Source organism: Polypterus senegalus, chromosome 10 (assembly GCF_016835505.1).
Source record: "Polypterus senegalus isolate Bchr_013 chromosome 10, ASM1683550v1, whole genome shotgun sequence".
NCBI classification, from domain to species: Eukaryota; Metazoa; Chordata; class Cladistia; order Polypteriformes; family Polypteridae; genus Polypterus; species Polypterus senegalus.
The window spans coordinates 133,328,099-133,344,149 of NC_053163.1; the positions used below are offsets into that span (position 1 = coordinate 133,328,099).

The 16,051-nt window shown below is 39.3% G+C and overlaps 1 protein-coding gene across 2 annotated transcripts in view; it reads right to left on the reverse strand.

Annotated features, from left to right (window-relative positions):
* The window catches only part of tjp3 (tight junction protein 3), a 72,194-nt gene that overhangs the window by 30,273 nt on the left and 25,870 nt on the right, over positions 1-16,051 (reverse strand). For both annotated transcript variants that reach the window (XM_039766712.1, XM_039766711.1), the window contains exons 2-4: positions 13,285-13,341; positions 12,509-12,633; positions 11,097-11,199 (exon numbers count right to left, since the gene is read on the reverse strand). In XM_039766712.1, coding sequence (XP_039622646.1) covers positions 11,097-11,199; positions 12,509-12,633; positions 13,285-13,332 — 276 coding nt within the window. In that variant the 5' untranslated portion in view covers positions 13,333-13,341. The remainder of the gene's footprint in view (positions 1-11,096; positions 11,200-12,508; positions 12,634-13,284; positions 13,342-16,051) is intronic.

Here is a 16,051-nt window from a genome sequence, read left to right on the forward strand (position 1 = left end):
TCTAATTTGGACAACCCAAAGCATAATGTCGGGTAACTTTGACTGAAAGCTTCAGAAAAGTCAACAGGAAAATCCAACACTTTCCACTTTAATTATATATATATATCTCCAATTAGAATTTTGAGTTGAGAAAGTCTGGCTGTAAATATAGTGACTAAAATTGGTATTGGATCTTTCTAGAGACTCACTGACCTCACTTTCTTTCAGGCCACACCTCTTCAGAGTAGCAGCAAGCGGAAGCACAGAGCAGCAGCGTCTCTCACAGGCATGTAGCCCTTCACAAACACCCGAGTAAGTTCAACTGAAGTAAAGTCGGTAGCTGACCTGGAGAAATAACCGGCAGTGAGAAATCAAAGTCGATCGCTCAGAGGGTGGTGGAACCTTAAAGCCGGCGGTCTCTTAGTGATTCAGCTGAACACGGAAAGCGCCGCAGTTACTACAAAAGCGGAGAAGATGATATTAACACTAAATGTAAGCTCTATCTGCTCTCTGCCCGTTGAGGGCACGTTTATATGTTGCGTGCCCTGCAGCATGTACAGTTCAGGTTTTCTGGCCAACAGTGTAGACAGCTTCACCTGCCAAAAGTGTTTAATATAGAGTTGGTTGGGAAAATACACGAATTGGAGGACCGCGTTAAGAACCCGATAGCAATTAGGCAAACCGAAAAATGGATCGACTCGGTTTGTTTAGAAAATTCGGCTACTTCTGATTCATCTTCAGTCTCTCCAGGTCCCACTGTAGTCAGTGTGCGGCCGAAGTCAGCAGCACCAATTCAGCCACAGGGCGAGTGGGTATCAGTAAAACGGGGGTCTAAGAAGCCAAAATTGAGCCCCCGGCACCCAGGTCACCAATTCAGGCTTAGAACAGATTCTCAGCACTCCGAAGCGCACCTGTGAGAATAAGAAAGTGCTCATAATTGCCGATTCCATAATGTTAGAATTCCAAACAATGTTAAACCAACAATTAATGTTAAATGCCTCGCAGGGGCCAAGATTTCTGACATAGGCGCATTGGACCGTGTGCACGATGAAGTATCTACCTTATTGCTGCATGTCGGCACTAATGATATTTATTTACAGAAATCTGAGGTATTAAAGAGGAATGTCATCTCTCTATGCACCCAAGCTAAAAGAAAATGTCGCAATTTAGTTGTATCTGGCCCCTTACCAAGATTATATAGAGGGGATGTGATTTATAGCAGATTGCATTCCCTTCACTGCTGGCTAGAAACCTGGTGTGCAAATAAAAGCATAGCATTTGTGAACAATTGGGATGATTTTTGGGAAAGGCCTGGATTTTTCAGAAGAGATGGTCTTCATCCTAACTGGAGGGGATCTTACATATTATCCCAAAATATGGCAGTAAAACTGCCTGGTTGACTGATTAGAGCAACATCCAGGCTGCAGTCATGTGATCTTAAATCACAGGCTGTTGTTTATCCCACCTGTTATTTTCCTGAAGCTGTTACCCATAATCCCTGTTGGGGCATCCAGTAAATTTAGTCTTCATACAAACCTTAAATTAATTGATAAACAAAAAATAAGGTGTATAATTAGACCAAGGGATAAAACCAGAAACCTCCACCAGGGGCATCTGTAATAGAAATTTACTTCAAATTAAAACAAAAAATATATCAGCAGTTCAGAAAGAACCATGCAGTTTTAAATGCTGTTTATTGAACATTCGCTCTCTTGGCACTAAAGCTGTTTTGGTAAATGATTATATTAAGTACAAAATCTGATCTGTGCCTTCTCACTGAAACCTGGCTTAGTAAATGTGACACTGTTCCCTAGCTGAGGCGTCACCAGATGGATACTGTTCCTTCATAAGTCTAGAGATTCTGGTCGAGGAGGAGGCCTTGGAATAATTCATTGTAACAAAATGCAAATCACTCCTAAAAATTTAGGCAACTTTACATCCTTTGAGGCATTCATTTTAAATATTAAAACAGATTCCAACACAATTATAGTGCTAGTCTACAAACCACCAGGGCCAAATTCATTGTTCATGACTGAATTTAGCAACCTTTTACCTGATTATGATCACGTAATGGGGGATTTTAATGTACACATTGATGTGCAAACTGACACTTTTAGCAAATGTTTTACTTATTTGTTAAATTCAGTAGGATTTTGTCAGATTGTCAAAGGTCCAACTCATAATCATAACCACACATTAGATTTAATTATAACTTACAAAGTTGAAATTCAAAATTTAAATATTACTCCATTAAATGAAGTTATTTCCGATCACTTCTTAATTACATTTGATTTAGTCCTGCCCTTGCCAATGCACTCACAGATTAAAACAAAGACAGTGCGACATCTAGATTGTAATTCTGCTTCAAAATGTATAGATACCTTGAGTAAGTCGAGTGTAATTGTGGAAAACCATTTAGATCAGTTAACATCAAATGTAAACGTGGAAAACAATTTAGATCAGCTAACATCACATTATAATGTGACCTTGAGAGATGCTCTGGACACAGTGGCTCCCCTTAAAACAAAAGTGATCAAAGCACATAGAAACTCTCCCTGGTTTAATGAAAACACTCAAGCTCTTAAATTAGAGTGTCGAAAACTGGAGCGTAGATGGAGAACAACAAAGCTAAATGTCTTTCAAATTGCATGGACAGAGAGTGTTAAAAAAATAATTAAAAAAAGCTCTCTTTAAAGCTTGCTCAGAATACTATTCTACAATAATAGATAGCAATAAAAAAAATAATCTCCCTTCGGTCTCAGCTTTTAAATCCCAGCTGAAGACTTACTACTTCAGTTTAGCATATCCTGACTAGAGCTGCTGATTAACTGTACAGACTGCATCTCTGTTGGTAGTCATTAGCACTAAAACATAAGTAACATGATAGTTATAATGGGAAACTAACCCTCACCTATTCTGTTTCTCTTCTTGGTGCTCAAATGTGGCACTTGGTGCCACGGCCCACCTGCCAAGTTGTTTTGCCTGCCTAAGATAAAGTCAACCCTAATGGAGGACTGCAGGAAATGTGGGAAAGAGGGGTCCTTTCATCGGATTAGCACTATTTCACCTGTGGAATGGCCAAAAGGGGGAGGCAGCTTGATGGATGAGGTCTCCAGGACTCTAAACAAATCCAAATCATATTATGTGGTATCTACTGCTAAATTCTACTCTGTACCTCTAAAATTTTTATACTGTATTGAGGATTTGTTCTGTTCTATATATCGTACTGTATTGTATTGACCCCCTTCTTTTTGACACCCACTGCACGCCCAACCTACCTGGAAAAGGGGCCTCTCTTTGAACTGCCTTTCCCAAGGTTTCTTCCATTTTTTCCCTACAAGGGTTTTTTGGGAGTTTTTTCTTGTCTTCTTAGAGAGTCAAGGCTGGGGGGCTGTCAAGAGGCAGCGCCTGTTAAAGCCCATTGCAGAATGTCTTGTGCGATTTTGGGCTATACAAAAAATAAATTGTATCATATTGTAAAATGAAAATTAGCATAAGGCAAATATTGAAATGGTTCACCATAAACTTTGAGTTGTCAAAATATAATTATTAAACTGTATATGTCTCAAATTAAAAGCTCAGTACTTGGCCAATGAAAAAAGTGTCAGTTGTACATAACAGAGATCTACAATCTATTTGGCATTCTGACTAGATATTGGAGATTCCCATTTTTATTAGTCAAAATATACAGTTGGTATTTCAAATTCAGATTCTGGCTATTCACAAAATCATTAGGTGCATTTAAATATAATGTGAGAAGCACCTACTATGATAGTTACATATGTCCATCTGTATGTCTACTTGAAACAACTCAGATTTTGATGAAATATAGCAAACTTATTCTTCAAAGAAATTTGTGGGGACACTACATTTTTCGATGAGATAACTCGAACAGACCATGCTCTACAAGGTGTTGAAATTTAAAAATGGCAAATCTGTGAACTCTGTCGATCTTAAAACAGAGGAATATTCTGTGCAAATTACTTTACTGGTTCCATTTTACCGCGACAGTGGTTGCACCAATTTGTATACTTTGTATGTGTTCCTCTTTTTCATCTCCGGTATCTGCTGCTGAGAGCAAATCAATCCTCAATACAAGTTAATGAAACACCAGCAGACTGTGTAAATAAATAGAAAGTCACTGTCACAAGCTGCTCCACCAAACACTTTTGGGCGGGGGGTTGGGGGTTTAACAGTCCAGCTGCACACGCATGAAAACCTCTGCATCAGCAAACTGTTTCTGCTTTACGAAGTCTTCCCAGGTGGGGGACCGTGTATCAAAATCTCATGCCACTTGATGCTGTAAGTCTTAACAGGTAAGTTAGATGATCTTCCTATACAATTATCAAACAAAAGGTTATCTAGATATAAATTTGGTACCCTGCGGTGTGTAAGCCATTATGCAAAGAGTAAATAAACATTCACTCAGCATTACCATGACACTAGATGAACCTCACAGTTTCATTATCTGCAGATTATAATGATTCACCATTTCGTTGACAATATAATTTACTAGGGTGAAGAAATGTTGTGGTGACAGGGACAGTCCCCATTTTAGGCTATGCAGTCCAATAAATAGCTGAAGAAAAAAAAAAACAAAATGTACCAGTTTTAACAGGCTTCCCATCTAATAAAGTTTTACAGTGCCACAAACACTGCTTCACTGAAACAATGTCATAATAAATTTAGAAGAGGGAACATCCACTCAAAACTCTAAGAGGACCCCTACTTGATTAAGACCTTGCATTAAATTTGAACAGCATCATAAGGAGGATCAAGAAGCACATAAAAACAGAGACTACTGGCACATATTTGTTTCCATTTCAAGCACTGTGAGGATTTGTGTGTGTTTATTTATGAAATTGCTTTTCCCCCCCAGCCCCTGATCCCTCTCGGACAATGGGATAAAGCTGGCATTAAACAAATGAGGGTGGGCCCTTTATCCATGGGCATATGGTACATGCAACACCATTGTCTCAGTTTGGCACTTTGAAAATCTAGTCATCCTATAAATTTACCATTGGAGTGCCACATTCATCTAATATCCATAATGGCCAATCCCTGTAATAAAGTTTGCCTTTCATTTCTGTTGCTTTCTACAAAAGATTATTTAGGTTATATTGAATTACATATGCAAATTGTCACTTTGTGTAAAGATGAAGTGTGTGAGTGTGAGTGACAATGGTCTTCATGATAGATTAGAATCCTTTACAGGTCTTTTTTCAGCTTTTGCCAAGTCCTGGTAGGATCGCCTTTGCCCCCCTCAAACTTAAAATGGACTGAACTACTGAACTCTGACCATTACAGGTGACAGTGCCGGCACAGCCCTTGAATGCATCTGAATGTTAAGCCGTGCATACATTTTCTAACTTCTTAGATATCTAAAGTATGGATCACAATGTAATTATGACTAATTGGAGAAGAACATTCAGAGTTATGGTAGATATAATACAGTTTACAACACTGAGATATTTCAGGTAAGGAAGGCAGGAGTTTTGAGGTACAGAGTTTATACTTGCTAATCATGGTGATGTATTGCATGTTGATTAGCTCATGCACAAAAGAACATCACTGGACTTCATGCACATGAAAATTATGAGCCTATAAACCAGCTTTCTGCAAGCCATGGGATTTTTTCCTTATTGAGTGCATTAACATCCAGAAAAAGGTGAATAACCTGGTTAAGATAGAAACCTGGTTTGTTTCACACCTCTGACTAAATCTACAAGCTTCTGGAGTTCTCCATTGGCAAAACACTCTTAATGTCATTAAATGTAATCATTGGCCACCATGCATCCAAAAACAAGCATGAAGCCTGTGACAGTTTCCTTGTGTTTTAGAATTACAATTAGTCCTTCATGTGAAGTGAAGTAAATAACATTGTTCCCCTTTTCACATCCTCTAACTGAGCAACTGATGATTCACTGGCCGCTGTGTCACCTGATCACACTGTTTAAACATACAGTGGTGTGAAAAACTATTTGCCCCCTTCCTGATTTCTTATTCTTTTGCATGTTTGTCACACAAAATGTTTCTGATCATCAAACACATTTAACCATTAGTCAAATATAAAACAAGTAAACACAAAATGCAGTTTTTAAATGATGGTTTTTATTATTTAGGGAGAAAAAAAATCCAAACCTACATGGCCCTGTGTGAAAAAGTAATTGCCCCCTGAACCTAATAACTGGTTGGGCCACCCTTAGCAGCAATAACTGCAATCAAGTGTTTGCGATAACTTGCAATGAGTCTTTTACAGCGCTCTGGAGGAATTTTGGCCCACTCATCTTTGCAGAATTGTTGTAATTCAGCTTTATTTGAGGGTTTTCTAGCATGAACCGCCTTTTAAGGTCATGCCATAGCATCTCAATTGGATTCAGGTCAGGACTTTGACTAGGCCACTCCAAAGTCTTCATTTTGTTTTTCTTCAGCCATTCAGAGGTGGATTTGCTGGTGTGTTTTGGGTCATTGTCCTGTTGCAGCACCCAAGATCGCTTCAGCTTGAGTTGACGAACAGATGGCCGGACATTCTCCTTCAGGATTTTTTGGTAGACAGTAGAATTCATGGTTCCATCTATCACAGCAAGCCTTCCAGGTCCTGAAGCAGCAAAACAACCCCAGACCATCACACTACCACCACCATATTTTACTGTTGGTATGATGTTCTTTTCTGAAATGCTGTGTTCCTTTTACGCCAGATGTAACGGGACATTTGCCTTCCAAAAAGTTCAACTTTTGTCTCATCAGTCCACAAGGTATTTTCCCAAAAGTCTTGGCAATCATTGAGAGGTTTCTTAGCAAAATTGAGATGAGCCCTAATGTTCTTTTTGCTTAACAGTGGTTTGCGTCTTGGAAATCTGCCATGCAGGCCGTTTTGCCCAGTCTCTTTCTTATGGTGGAGTCGTGAACACTGACCTTAATTGAGGCAAGTGAGGCCTGCAGTTCTTTAGACGTTGTCCTGGGGTCTTTTGTGACCTCTCGGAGGAGTCGTCTCTGCGCTCTTGGGGTAATTTTGGTCGGCCGGCCACTCCTGGGAAGGTTCACCACTGTTCCATGTTTTGCCATTTGTGGATAATGACTCTCACTGTGGTTCACTGGAGTCCCAAAGCTTTAGAAATGGCTTTATAACCTTTACCAGGCTGATAGATCTCAATTACTTCTGTTCTCATTTGTTCCTGAATTTCTTTGGATCTTGGCATGCTGTCTAGCTTTTGAGGTGCTTTTGGTCTACTTCTCTGTGTCAGGCAGCTCCTATTTAAGTGATTTCTTGATTGAAACAGGTGTGGCAGTAATCAGGTCTGGGGGTGGCTACGGAAATTGAACTCAGGTGTGATACACCACAGTTAGGTTATTTTTGAACAAGAGGGCACACAGGGCCATGTACGTTTGGATTTTTTTTTCTCCCTAAATAATAAAAACCATCATTTAAAAACTGCATTTTGTGTTTACTTGTGTTATATTTGACTAATGGTTAAATGTGTTTGATGATCAGAAACATTTTGTGTGACAAACATGCAAAAGAATAAGAAATCAGGAAGGGGGCAAATAGTTTTTCACACCACTGTATCTATAGGAAATGGCTGAATAAAAACTCAACTGGTGCTTGATTAATATTTTTCTATTACTGGACAGCACATAGCACACTCCTTTCTGCTTGGCTCTGTGATTCATCCCTACAAAGGAATGGCACACCAGTACATGTGTTCCTTGCAGCACTGCTGGGAGGATAATTAAAAAGTACTTCAAATGTACGTCATTCAATAATTGTTGTATTAGGCTAATTGTTACTTTAAAAAGTACTCAAACTACTTAACGCATGTTACTTTTAACATGTTACCCGCAACATTGCTCCTGAGATTGTGCTGCTGAGCTTGGCACTGTACATTCGGCTCATCCACATAAATTTAGCAATTTGTGAAATATTGAGACAAATTACTTCAATCAAGAGAAAGGTATAATGTGACTGCCTGAGCATTAGCCTCAGGAAATTGATCTGTGTGGAAGCTTCCACCTGTGGCTGCTGAAAGCATGTGCAAAGTTAACACGTGCAGGTGAATGAACAGTATGCGACAGACATGCAACAACAACAAAATCCTCAACTGTAACCAGGTCAGGGAGAAATCTATGCCTGTTAACCTGGCTTCTCAGCAACCAATAAGCTGACTTCTCTAATCAGAATAACGATTTAAATGGCATTTTGGAAAATAAGTTTCTATGAATAAATGGGCTATTAAAGCACATGTAAACACACTGTTTTACTTGTGTGGATAGTTTAATTACATTTATATTTTAAGAAGTTAGCTACTTTTAACATAGCTTTACTTCAATACATTTAATGAGAAGTCAAGCAAAAGTACACCTTTTATTGGCTAACTAAAAAGATTGAGTTGCCTTGAAAGCATATTGTAATCTTTTTAGTTTGCCAATAAAAGGTGTCATTTTGTTTGACTTCTTACTACATCCATAATGGCTAACATGGTACAACACCCTAGTACTACAGACTTCCAACACATTTAAAAGATACCTGTAACTGTTTAGTCAAAAATAATTTTAGACATCTCTAATTGAAAGCTCCATAGATACCCAAGTCCCAGTCTGACTAGTGAACTAGAATTAGAAAGATCTAGAATTTGGATCAGTCAAAATTAGAATCAGCATTAAACAAATGGAGGTTACACAATTTTTTGTCAGAAGGGATGCCAAACTTCACTGAAATTGCGTATCTCCTTGCCAGAGGATGTTAGAATACGTGACAAATGTCAAATTAGACGCCTGTATAATGAATTTCCAGCAGAGTTTCACATTTTCAACGTAACATGAACCCACTACTTTTCCTTGCAGCCAATAACGTGTTGCCTGACAGAGCCAGTGCTTGTGTGAAAGCGAATTATAATTAGTTAACTATACCATAACTATAGTAAGAAAGAAAAAAAAAAAAAGTTGACATTATGTCCCTTATGTGAAACCTCCACAGACAGGACATGATTTTAGAGAATGAGCCAGAATGTTGTAAAAAGAGAGCAAAAGCGACACTGCACAAACTGGTTGCTACTCTGACCAAATATAAAACTGCAGAAGAGGTTACCACAGAACAGCCAAAAACGCTCTCGATTGTGGACTAAACTCTATCCAAAACCATACTCCTAACATTCAGGACCACTGGCAAAAAAGTATGCAGAAAATGAACACATCTGTCACCCACAGCAACCTTTAAGAAGATGCACGTAATGGACACGGTGTCATGATTTAGGCTGGAAATTGATACTTTGCCTTTAAGAGAAGCCATATTGTGTACCTGTTGCAAGGGTCATGACCCTCGTTTCTAGGGGCGGAGTCTCCGGGGTAGTTCTAGTTATAGTAGATGTGCTCACTTTGCTCCTCTAAAGGGGATTCCATCAGTCAAATTACTTGCAGATTTCTTTTGACAATGAGTAGTGTACCTTCATGAGCTCCTATCTTCTGTTTTAGTGGACTTTGGTCCGCAATTTATTGCCAAGTTTAGGAAAGCATTTTGTGAAATGTTTGGGTGTAAGACAGCTTAACATCTGGATGTCATCCAGAAACCAATGGGCAAATTGAAAGAATTAATCAGGATCTGGAGAAGTATTTACATTGTACAGTAAACTCTAAATAGGACGATTGGGCTGATATGTTGCCTATGGAAGAATTTTCCAAGAATGTCCTGTTCTGTTCCAGTCATCTTTAAAGATGTCTCAGTTTGAGTGGCAGTATGGATTCAGTCTCCTGTGTGTTGTTCCATTTGTTAGGAATTATGTTAAAAACCTTCATTGCAAATGGGGCATCGTTTGCAAAATTTAAAGAAAGCAAGATTAACTATGAAACTCTTTGCGGACAAATCAACAAAAAAAAAAAACAAAACAAAACTCAAAGTCACTGATATGGAAAGTAGGTCAAAGAGTGTGAGGAGATATTCGGCTTAAAGTAGTGTCTCATAAATTTGTGCCTAGGTTTACTGGCCCACACGTCATCAGACATCATGTTTCCAGGGTATGACCAGCTTGTAGCTACCCCTATTTCCTGCATTCACCCCCAGAACCAGTTTCTGTAGCTGGCACTGAAGAGTATGAGGTACAATATCTGGTGGATTCTAGAAGATGAATGTCAACAGTTGAATGTTTGGTGCATTGGAAGGGGTACGGTCCAGAGGATCGATCATGGGTCAAGTTTAATGCCCTTCGTGCCCCTCGCCTTCTGACTCGGTTTCATACTCGTTTCCCTGACAAACCGGATGGACATGTCCTAAAAATTGATGCTTTGCCTTTAAGAGAAGCCATATTGTGTACTGTTGTCAGAGTCATGACCCTCATTTCTGGGAGTGGAGTCTCAAGAATTGTGGCCTTAACCAGCAATGGGCATAAAAGGTCAGCCTTGGCCATGAACCTTATCCAATCTGCGAATAAATCCTTGCTTCCTTTTGATTCATTGTGTATTTCATCTTCTAGCTTTGTCTGGTTTTCAACTCATTGCCTGTTTTTTGACTTCAATTTTGCTTCTTGTCTGGATTATGGTCACTATGGTTTATTTTTATTTTCTTTTGCGTTGCCTTTTGCCCACTCCTCCCAGTTTACTCATTAATTTGCTATCCTGCAGAGTCAGGAAACACATTAATAACCAATAGTAACATGCCAAAAGGCTGAAACAGTGATAGCCAGCAAGCTCAGTCCACAAAGCAGAGCCTTGCAGATTAGATCCAACTGGCTGATAGCGACGAGCACTTGCACTAAAACATAAAAAGCCAGTCTGACTCACTCAGTTCCTTGTTGTATTGTCCTTGACACCTTATGACTCAGTCCATTTAAACAGATGTAATGGGAATACAGGCATCTCTACAGGACTCCTGATTTTCTCATGCACTTAAATGAAGGAATATCAGCCCGTCCCACCAATGCTGGAAGATCCTTGCCACTTCCCAGTTTTTTTCCAGGCTTCCTAGATCATTCTAAACAGACTTACGTAATAGATTATTGTACTCTGTTGAGCCAAGAAACCTCCATTGTCCACTTGATCTCTCCTCAAAAGTCAGCAGTGCCAGCTGCCAGTGTGGCAACATGACAGGAGATGCAAAAATGAGAGAAATGTGAGCAGATGGTACTTACAATGTTGGCAGTTTTCCCACAGCTCCTCAGATGCTGGATGGCATAAGTGGACGTTGCATTTTCCATGGAGACCCCATTTACCATGACAATCCGGTCTCGAGTCCTGCAGGGCAAGATGGATTATAGAAATGAATTGGTTTTATTGATCTCTGAGCACCTACTGCTTTGTAATTCACACCCTAAATCAGTTGGCTCAAGTTATGTACTGCTAGCTCCAGGTATCACCCAACATCTGCTGAAGATATAGATGGGTGAGTAGTTAATACAAGACAAATACTTAGAGGAATGATGAAAGGAAAAAAAAAAAGGAAAGAATCAGAGGAAATGCACTAGAAAGAGTTAGACAAGGTCAGCACAAGGCAATTAAAGGGACGGGGTGGGGACATGCTAGAATGATTACGGCTCAGAGCAAATGGTAAAGGAACACTAGAGGAGCTGAGAACTTGAGCTAGAAGTGACTGAGAACATGCTGATGGAGGAGTTTACCACAGGGTCAGAAGAAAATCAGAATAGGTGAGACGGACATGAGGCAAATAGAGAACAAGCACTATAGGAGCTGAACCAGTAAGAGAGCTGGAGGACTCATCCAAAAAAAAAACCACACACCCACATGACACAGGACGTGGGGCACACTGGGAACATCTACTGAAACCTTTGAAAAAGATGCAGATAAATAAAAGGTAAAGTACCACTTCCAGTTAGTGGAAAAGTTGATAGAAATTTATGTTTTGTACCTAATACTTGTATGCAAAATTTGGTTGACCCAAGTACAAAAGCGTACTCAAGTTATTGTATTTACATAATACACACACACACAGACATAATTCCAAAAATGGCATTTTCAGACCCGGGGAGGTCTAAAACGTCAGGATTCATCAAAATCTCAAAATTGAATTTTTAGAGGATTCCAATACTCTCCCTATACGAGAAAGTCAGGGAGGGCTAAAACGTCGAGATTCATCAAAATCTCAACATCAAATTTCTGAACGATTATAATACTTTCCCTATACTTTATATACAAGAAAGTAAAAAAATTGTGGACACGGAAAGAAGAAACGACAAATGAACCAATAAAGGAGCTCAGCACAAGGCATGATGAGAAAAATTACTGGTGGAGCCAAATGAAATCAAATAGAAAAAGAAAAAAAGCACTAGGAAAGCACGGGACCAACAGAAAAATAAAATCTGCATGAATTGGGTGCGGAACAAAAAGAAAATGAGCACTAAAGGAACCAAACCAAAGGAAGAACTTGAGAGAACCCACCTCAGGGTAATAAGACAAAAATTTAAGGAGCTTGGCATAGGACAACAGAACAGAAACTTTGCAGGGGTCAGTGTTTACAGACTCAGGGCATAGACCAACAGAAGGTAAGAATTTTTTTTTATTTTTTCAAAACAAAATGGGAACTCACTGCAGCCTTCCGGCAGCTGGACCTCCTCGGACCACATCAGAGACGACCACTGCTGCATCTCCAGCCAATGCTCCAAGCTTATCGCGGCCTCCAGAGATGGCAATCCCAAATCCTAGCTTGGAGTCCTAGGAAGATGTACCTTGGGTTTACTATTTAATTAATCAGTTTAATATTGGCAAAATAAATTAAAATTAAGTAACATTTAGGCAAAGGCTTTGGCACCATAGAGAAAGGGAGGGAAGAACTTAAATTCACACAACAGAGGGTAGTGTCCAGTAGTAGTTTTGGAATGATACTGGAAGGACTATGGACACTGGGAAAAAAGGGATAACCTAGAAGAGCAGGAAAAGACTTCAAAAAGGATTAGACAGATGAGGCAAAAGTGGCAAGAAACAGTCAATGGCAGGCTGAATAAAAGGTGTGCATAACCGAAATGAAAGAGGATCTGGAAAGAGAAATTGTAAAAAGAAAGGAGGACGACAAGGAGGTGGCTTCAGATCCTTAGTAATAGGGGAGAAAATGTAAAAGAATGGACAAGATTACTACCTAAAGGGTAATAAACGAGCTGGATGATGAAACCAAAAGGTAGAAATGTATCAGAGAGTTTAGGGGAAGTAGAAAACCAACAAAATGAAACAGGATGAGCTAAGTGGAGCAACAGCAGCAAGAAGGTGCCAGCGAGAAGGAAGAAAAGAAATATGGAGGAACATAAAAAGAAAAAAAAATAAATGTATAGGATCAGTCACACTGAAAAGGAGTTGGAGTACCATACAAACCTTGTTCAGGGTTATGGTATACTGCTCCCATATTGTCATTTCTTCCATGTTTGAAATCTGAAGGGAAACAAAGATTTATATAATTCAACTGGTGAAAGGAGCTCAATCCTAGAGTAGACAGGACTTGCATTAACACACATAGGATACTGAAGTCCCATCACTCTTTTTACCAATGGTAGAGGGGATCTGTGCTACCATTTGTTAGGGCATCTATGTGACTCCCTTGAAGGGAATAGACATGCAAAGATTGTGCAACGTGAAGGAGAGCTTGAGTCGGCTACTGCAGATATGCCAGCATTTGTCAACGATGTGATCCTTGCCTATGTTTGTGAGGCAGCATACATTGATTGACCTCCTAAACATCATATGCTGAACTGTCAAGTACTGACACTAGGTCATGCATATTATATCGCAAAATCACAACCCGCTTTGCCTTCAATGGTTCTCCATAAAAAAAACCAAAAAAAAAAAAAACTAACATTCATCAAATAATATTTATAACCTCTTCTCCAGAAGTTAAGCAAATAAAAGTATCCCTACATTTAAACTGTAAGGTATTTTACAAGATAAAGAATATTGCTGGACCACTGGTAGGTTAAGTGACCTACATGGAATCACAAGTATAGGAACTGATCTGGCAAGCTTGGGAATTAAAGTCAAGTACATTAACCACTATGCCACAGTATCCACCTATCATAATGCAGCCCACCAAAAACTACACCATTGTATCGAAATTCCTCCTCATCAAAACCAATTCTTTGCCAAAACTGCCTACCATATCAAAACTCCCCTGTCCAAAACAGCTGCCTTCATATCACCCACCTGCCCATCATTTCCAGCAGCTGCTCCATTGAAACTGACCATCGCATCGAATTTCTTCTCACCAAAAAGCGGCGTGTCATAGCAAACTCTCTACAGTACACATCTGTCCATCATATCACACTGCTACTTTACCAACATCAAACAGCCCACTCGCCGAAACAACCAAACTTCTTCCAGTAAATGTTCTTATCACACTGTTCATATGACAGACTTGACCATCATATGAAATTGATGCTCATCACTAAAGCAGCCCATATTGTGCCTTGGTCAAAATCCAGTCATCATATCAAACAGCCACCACAAAACTCTCATCATATCAGACTGCTTCATCAAAACCACTTATTTCAAACATGCCCACTGCATAAAAATTGACCCTCAACAATAAAACTGCCCATCATATCAAAATGCCCCAAATGCATCAAATCTGCCTATCCTTTCACATACTGCTGTTTGCATCAGACTGCTTATCTTATGCTGCCCAGTATATCAAAAGTACAGTCATGTTTCCTCAAGCCGCCTGTCAAATCATTTGTATCTGCCCCTCAACATATTAAACTAAGATATCAAAGAAAATGGCCCTCCGCTCAATTTACATTTAGACAAACACTGAAAAATGAGTGACTGACATAGTACTTTGTCAACAAGGTAAATCTGGCTTTTTGCAGAATTCTTTTTTATATAGCTTACTTCATTAACAAGCCCTGAGGATTTTATACATTTACAATTTTTACATACACACACACACACACACACATATAAATTTTATATATATATATATATATATATATATATATATATATATATATATATATATATATATATATATATATATATATAAATAAAATTTATATTTGTGTGTGTGTGTATGTAAAAATTGTACATTGTATATTAATTATACATATAGGGTGGTCCAGATCTAATTATGCAATTTTCATAATGCTATAACTTAAGTTTATTACATAGAAAATCACCCAAAAAATCCCAGGCCATCGAGAAGTGTGCGAATTGACGACATGATGTATCGTCTTTGCGCCAAACTGGAATCGTCCCACATAAATCAAAGTCATCCAGATGAACTGGATCTGCATAATTAGATCTGGACCACCCTGTACATAAATATACACACACATACATTATATATTATTATATATGCGCATATACTCACCTAAAGGATTATTAGGAACACCATACTAATATGGTGTTTGACCCCCTTTCGCCTTCAGAACTGCCTTAATTCTACGTGGCATTGATTCAACAAGGTGCTGAAAGCATTCTTTAGAAATGTTGGCCCATATTGATAGGATAGCATCTTGCAGTTGATGGAGATTTGTGGGATACACATCAAGGGCACGAAGCTCCCGTTCCACCACATCCCAAAGATGCTCTATTGGGTTGAGATCTGGTGACTGTGGACATTTTTAGTACAGTGAACTCATTGTCATGTTCAAGAAACCAATTTGAAATGATTCGAGCTTTGTGACATGGTGCATTACCCTGCTGGAAGAAGCCATCAGAGGATGGGTACATGGTGGTCATGAAGGGATGGACATGGTCAGAAACAATGCTCAGGTAGCCCGTGGCATTTAAATGATGCCCAATTGGCACTAAGGGGCCTAAAGTGTGCCAAGAAAATATCCCCCACACCATTACACCACCACCACCACCACCACCACCACCAGCCTGCACAGTGGTAACAAGGCATGATGGATCCATGTTCTCATTCTGTTTACACCAAATTCTGACTCTACCATTTGAATGTCTCAACAGAAATCGAGACTCGTCAGACCCGGCAACATTTTTCCAGTCTTTAACTGTCCAATTTTGGTGAGCTAGTGCAAATTGTAGCCTCTTTTTCCCATTTGTAGTGGAGATGTGTGGTACCCGGTGGGGTCTTCTGCTGTTGTAGCCCATTCGTCTCAAGGTTGTGCGTGTTGTGGCTTCACAA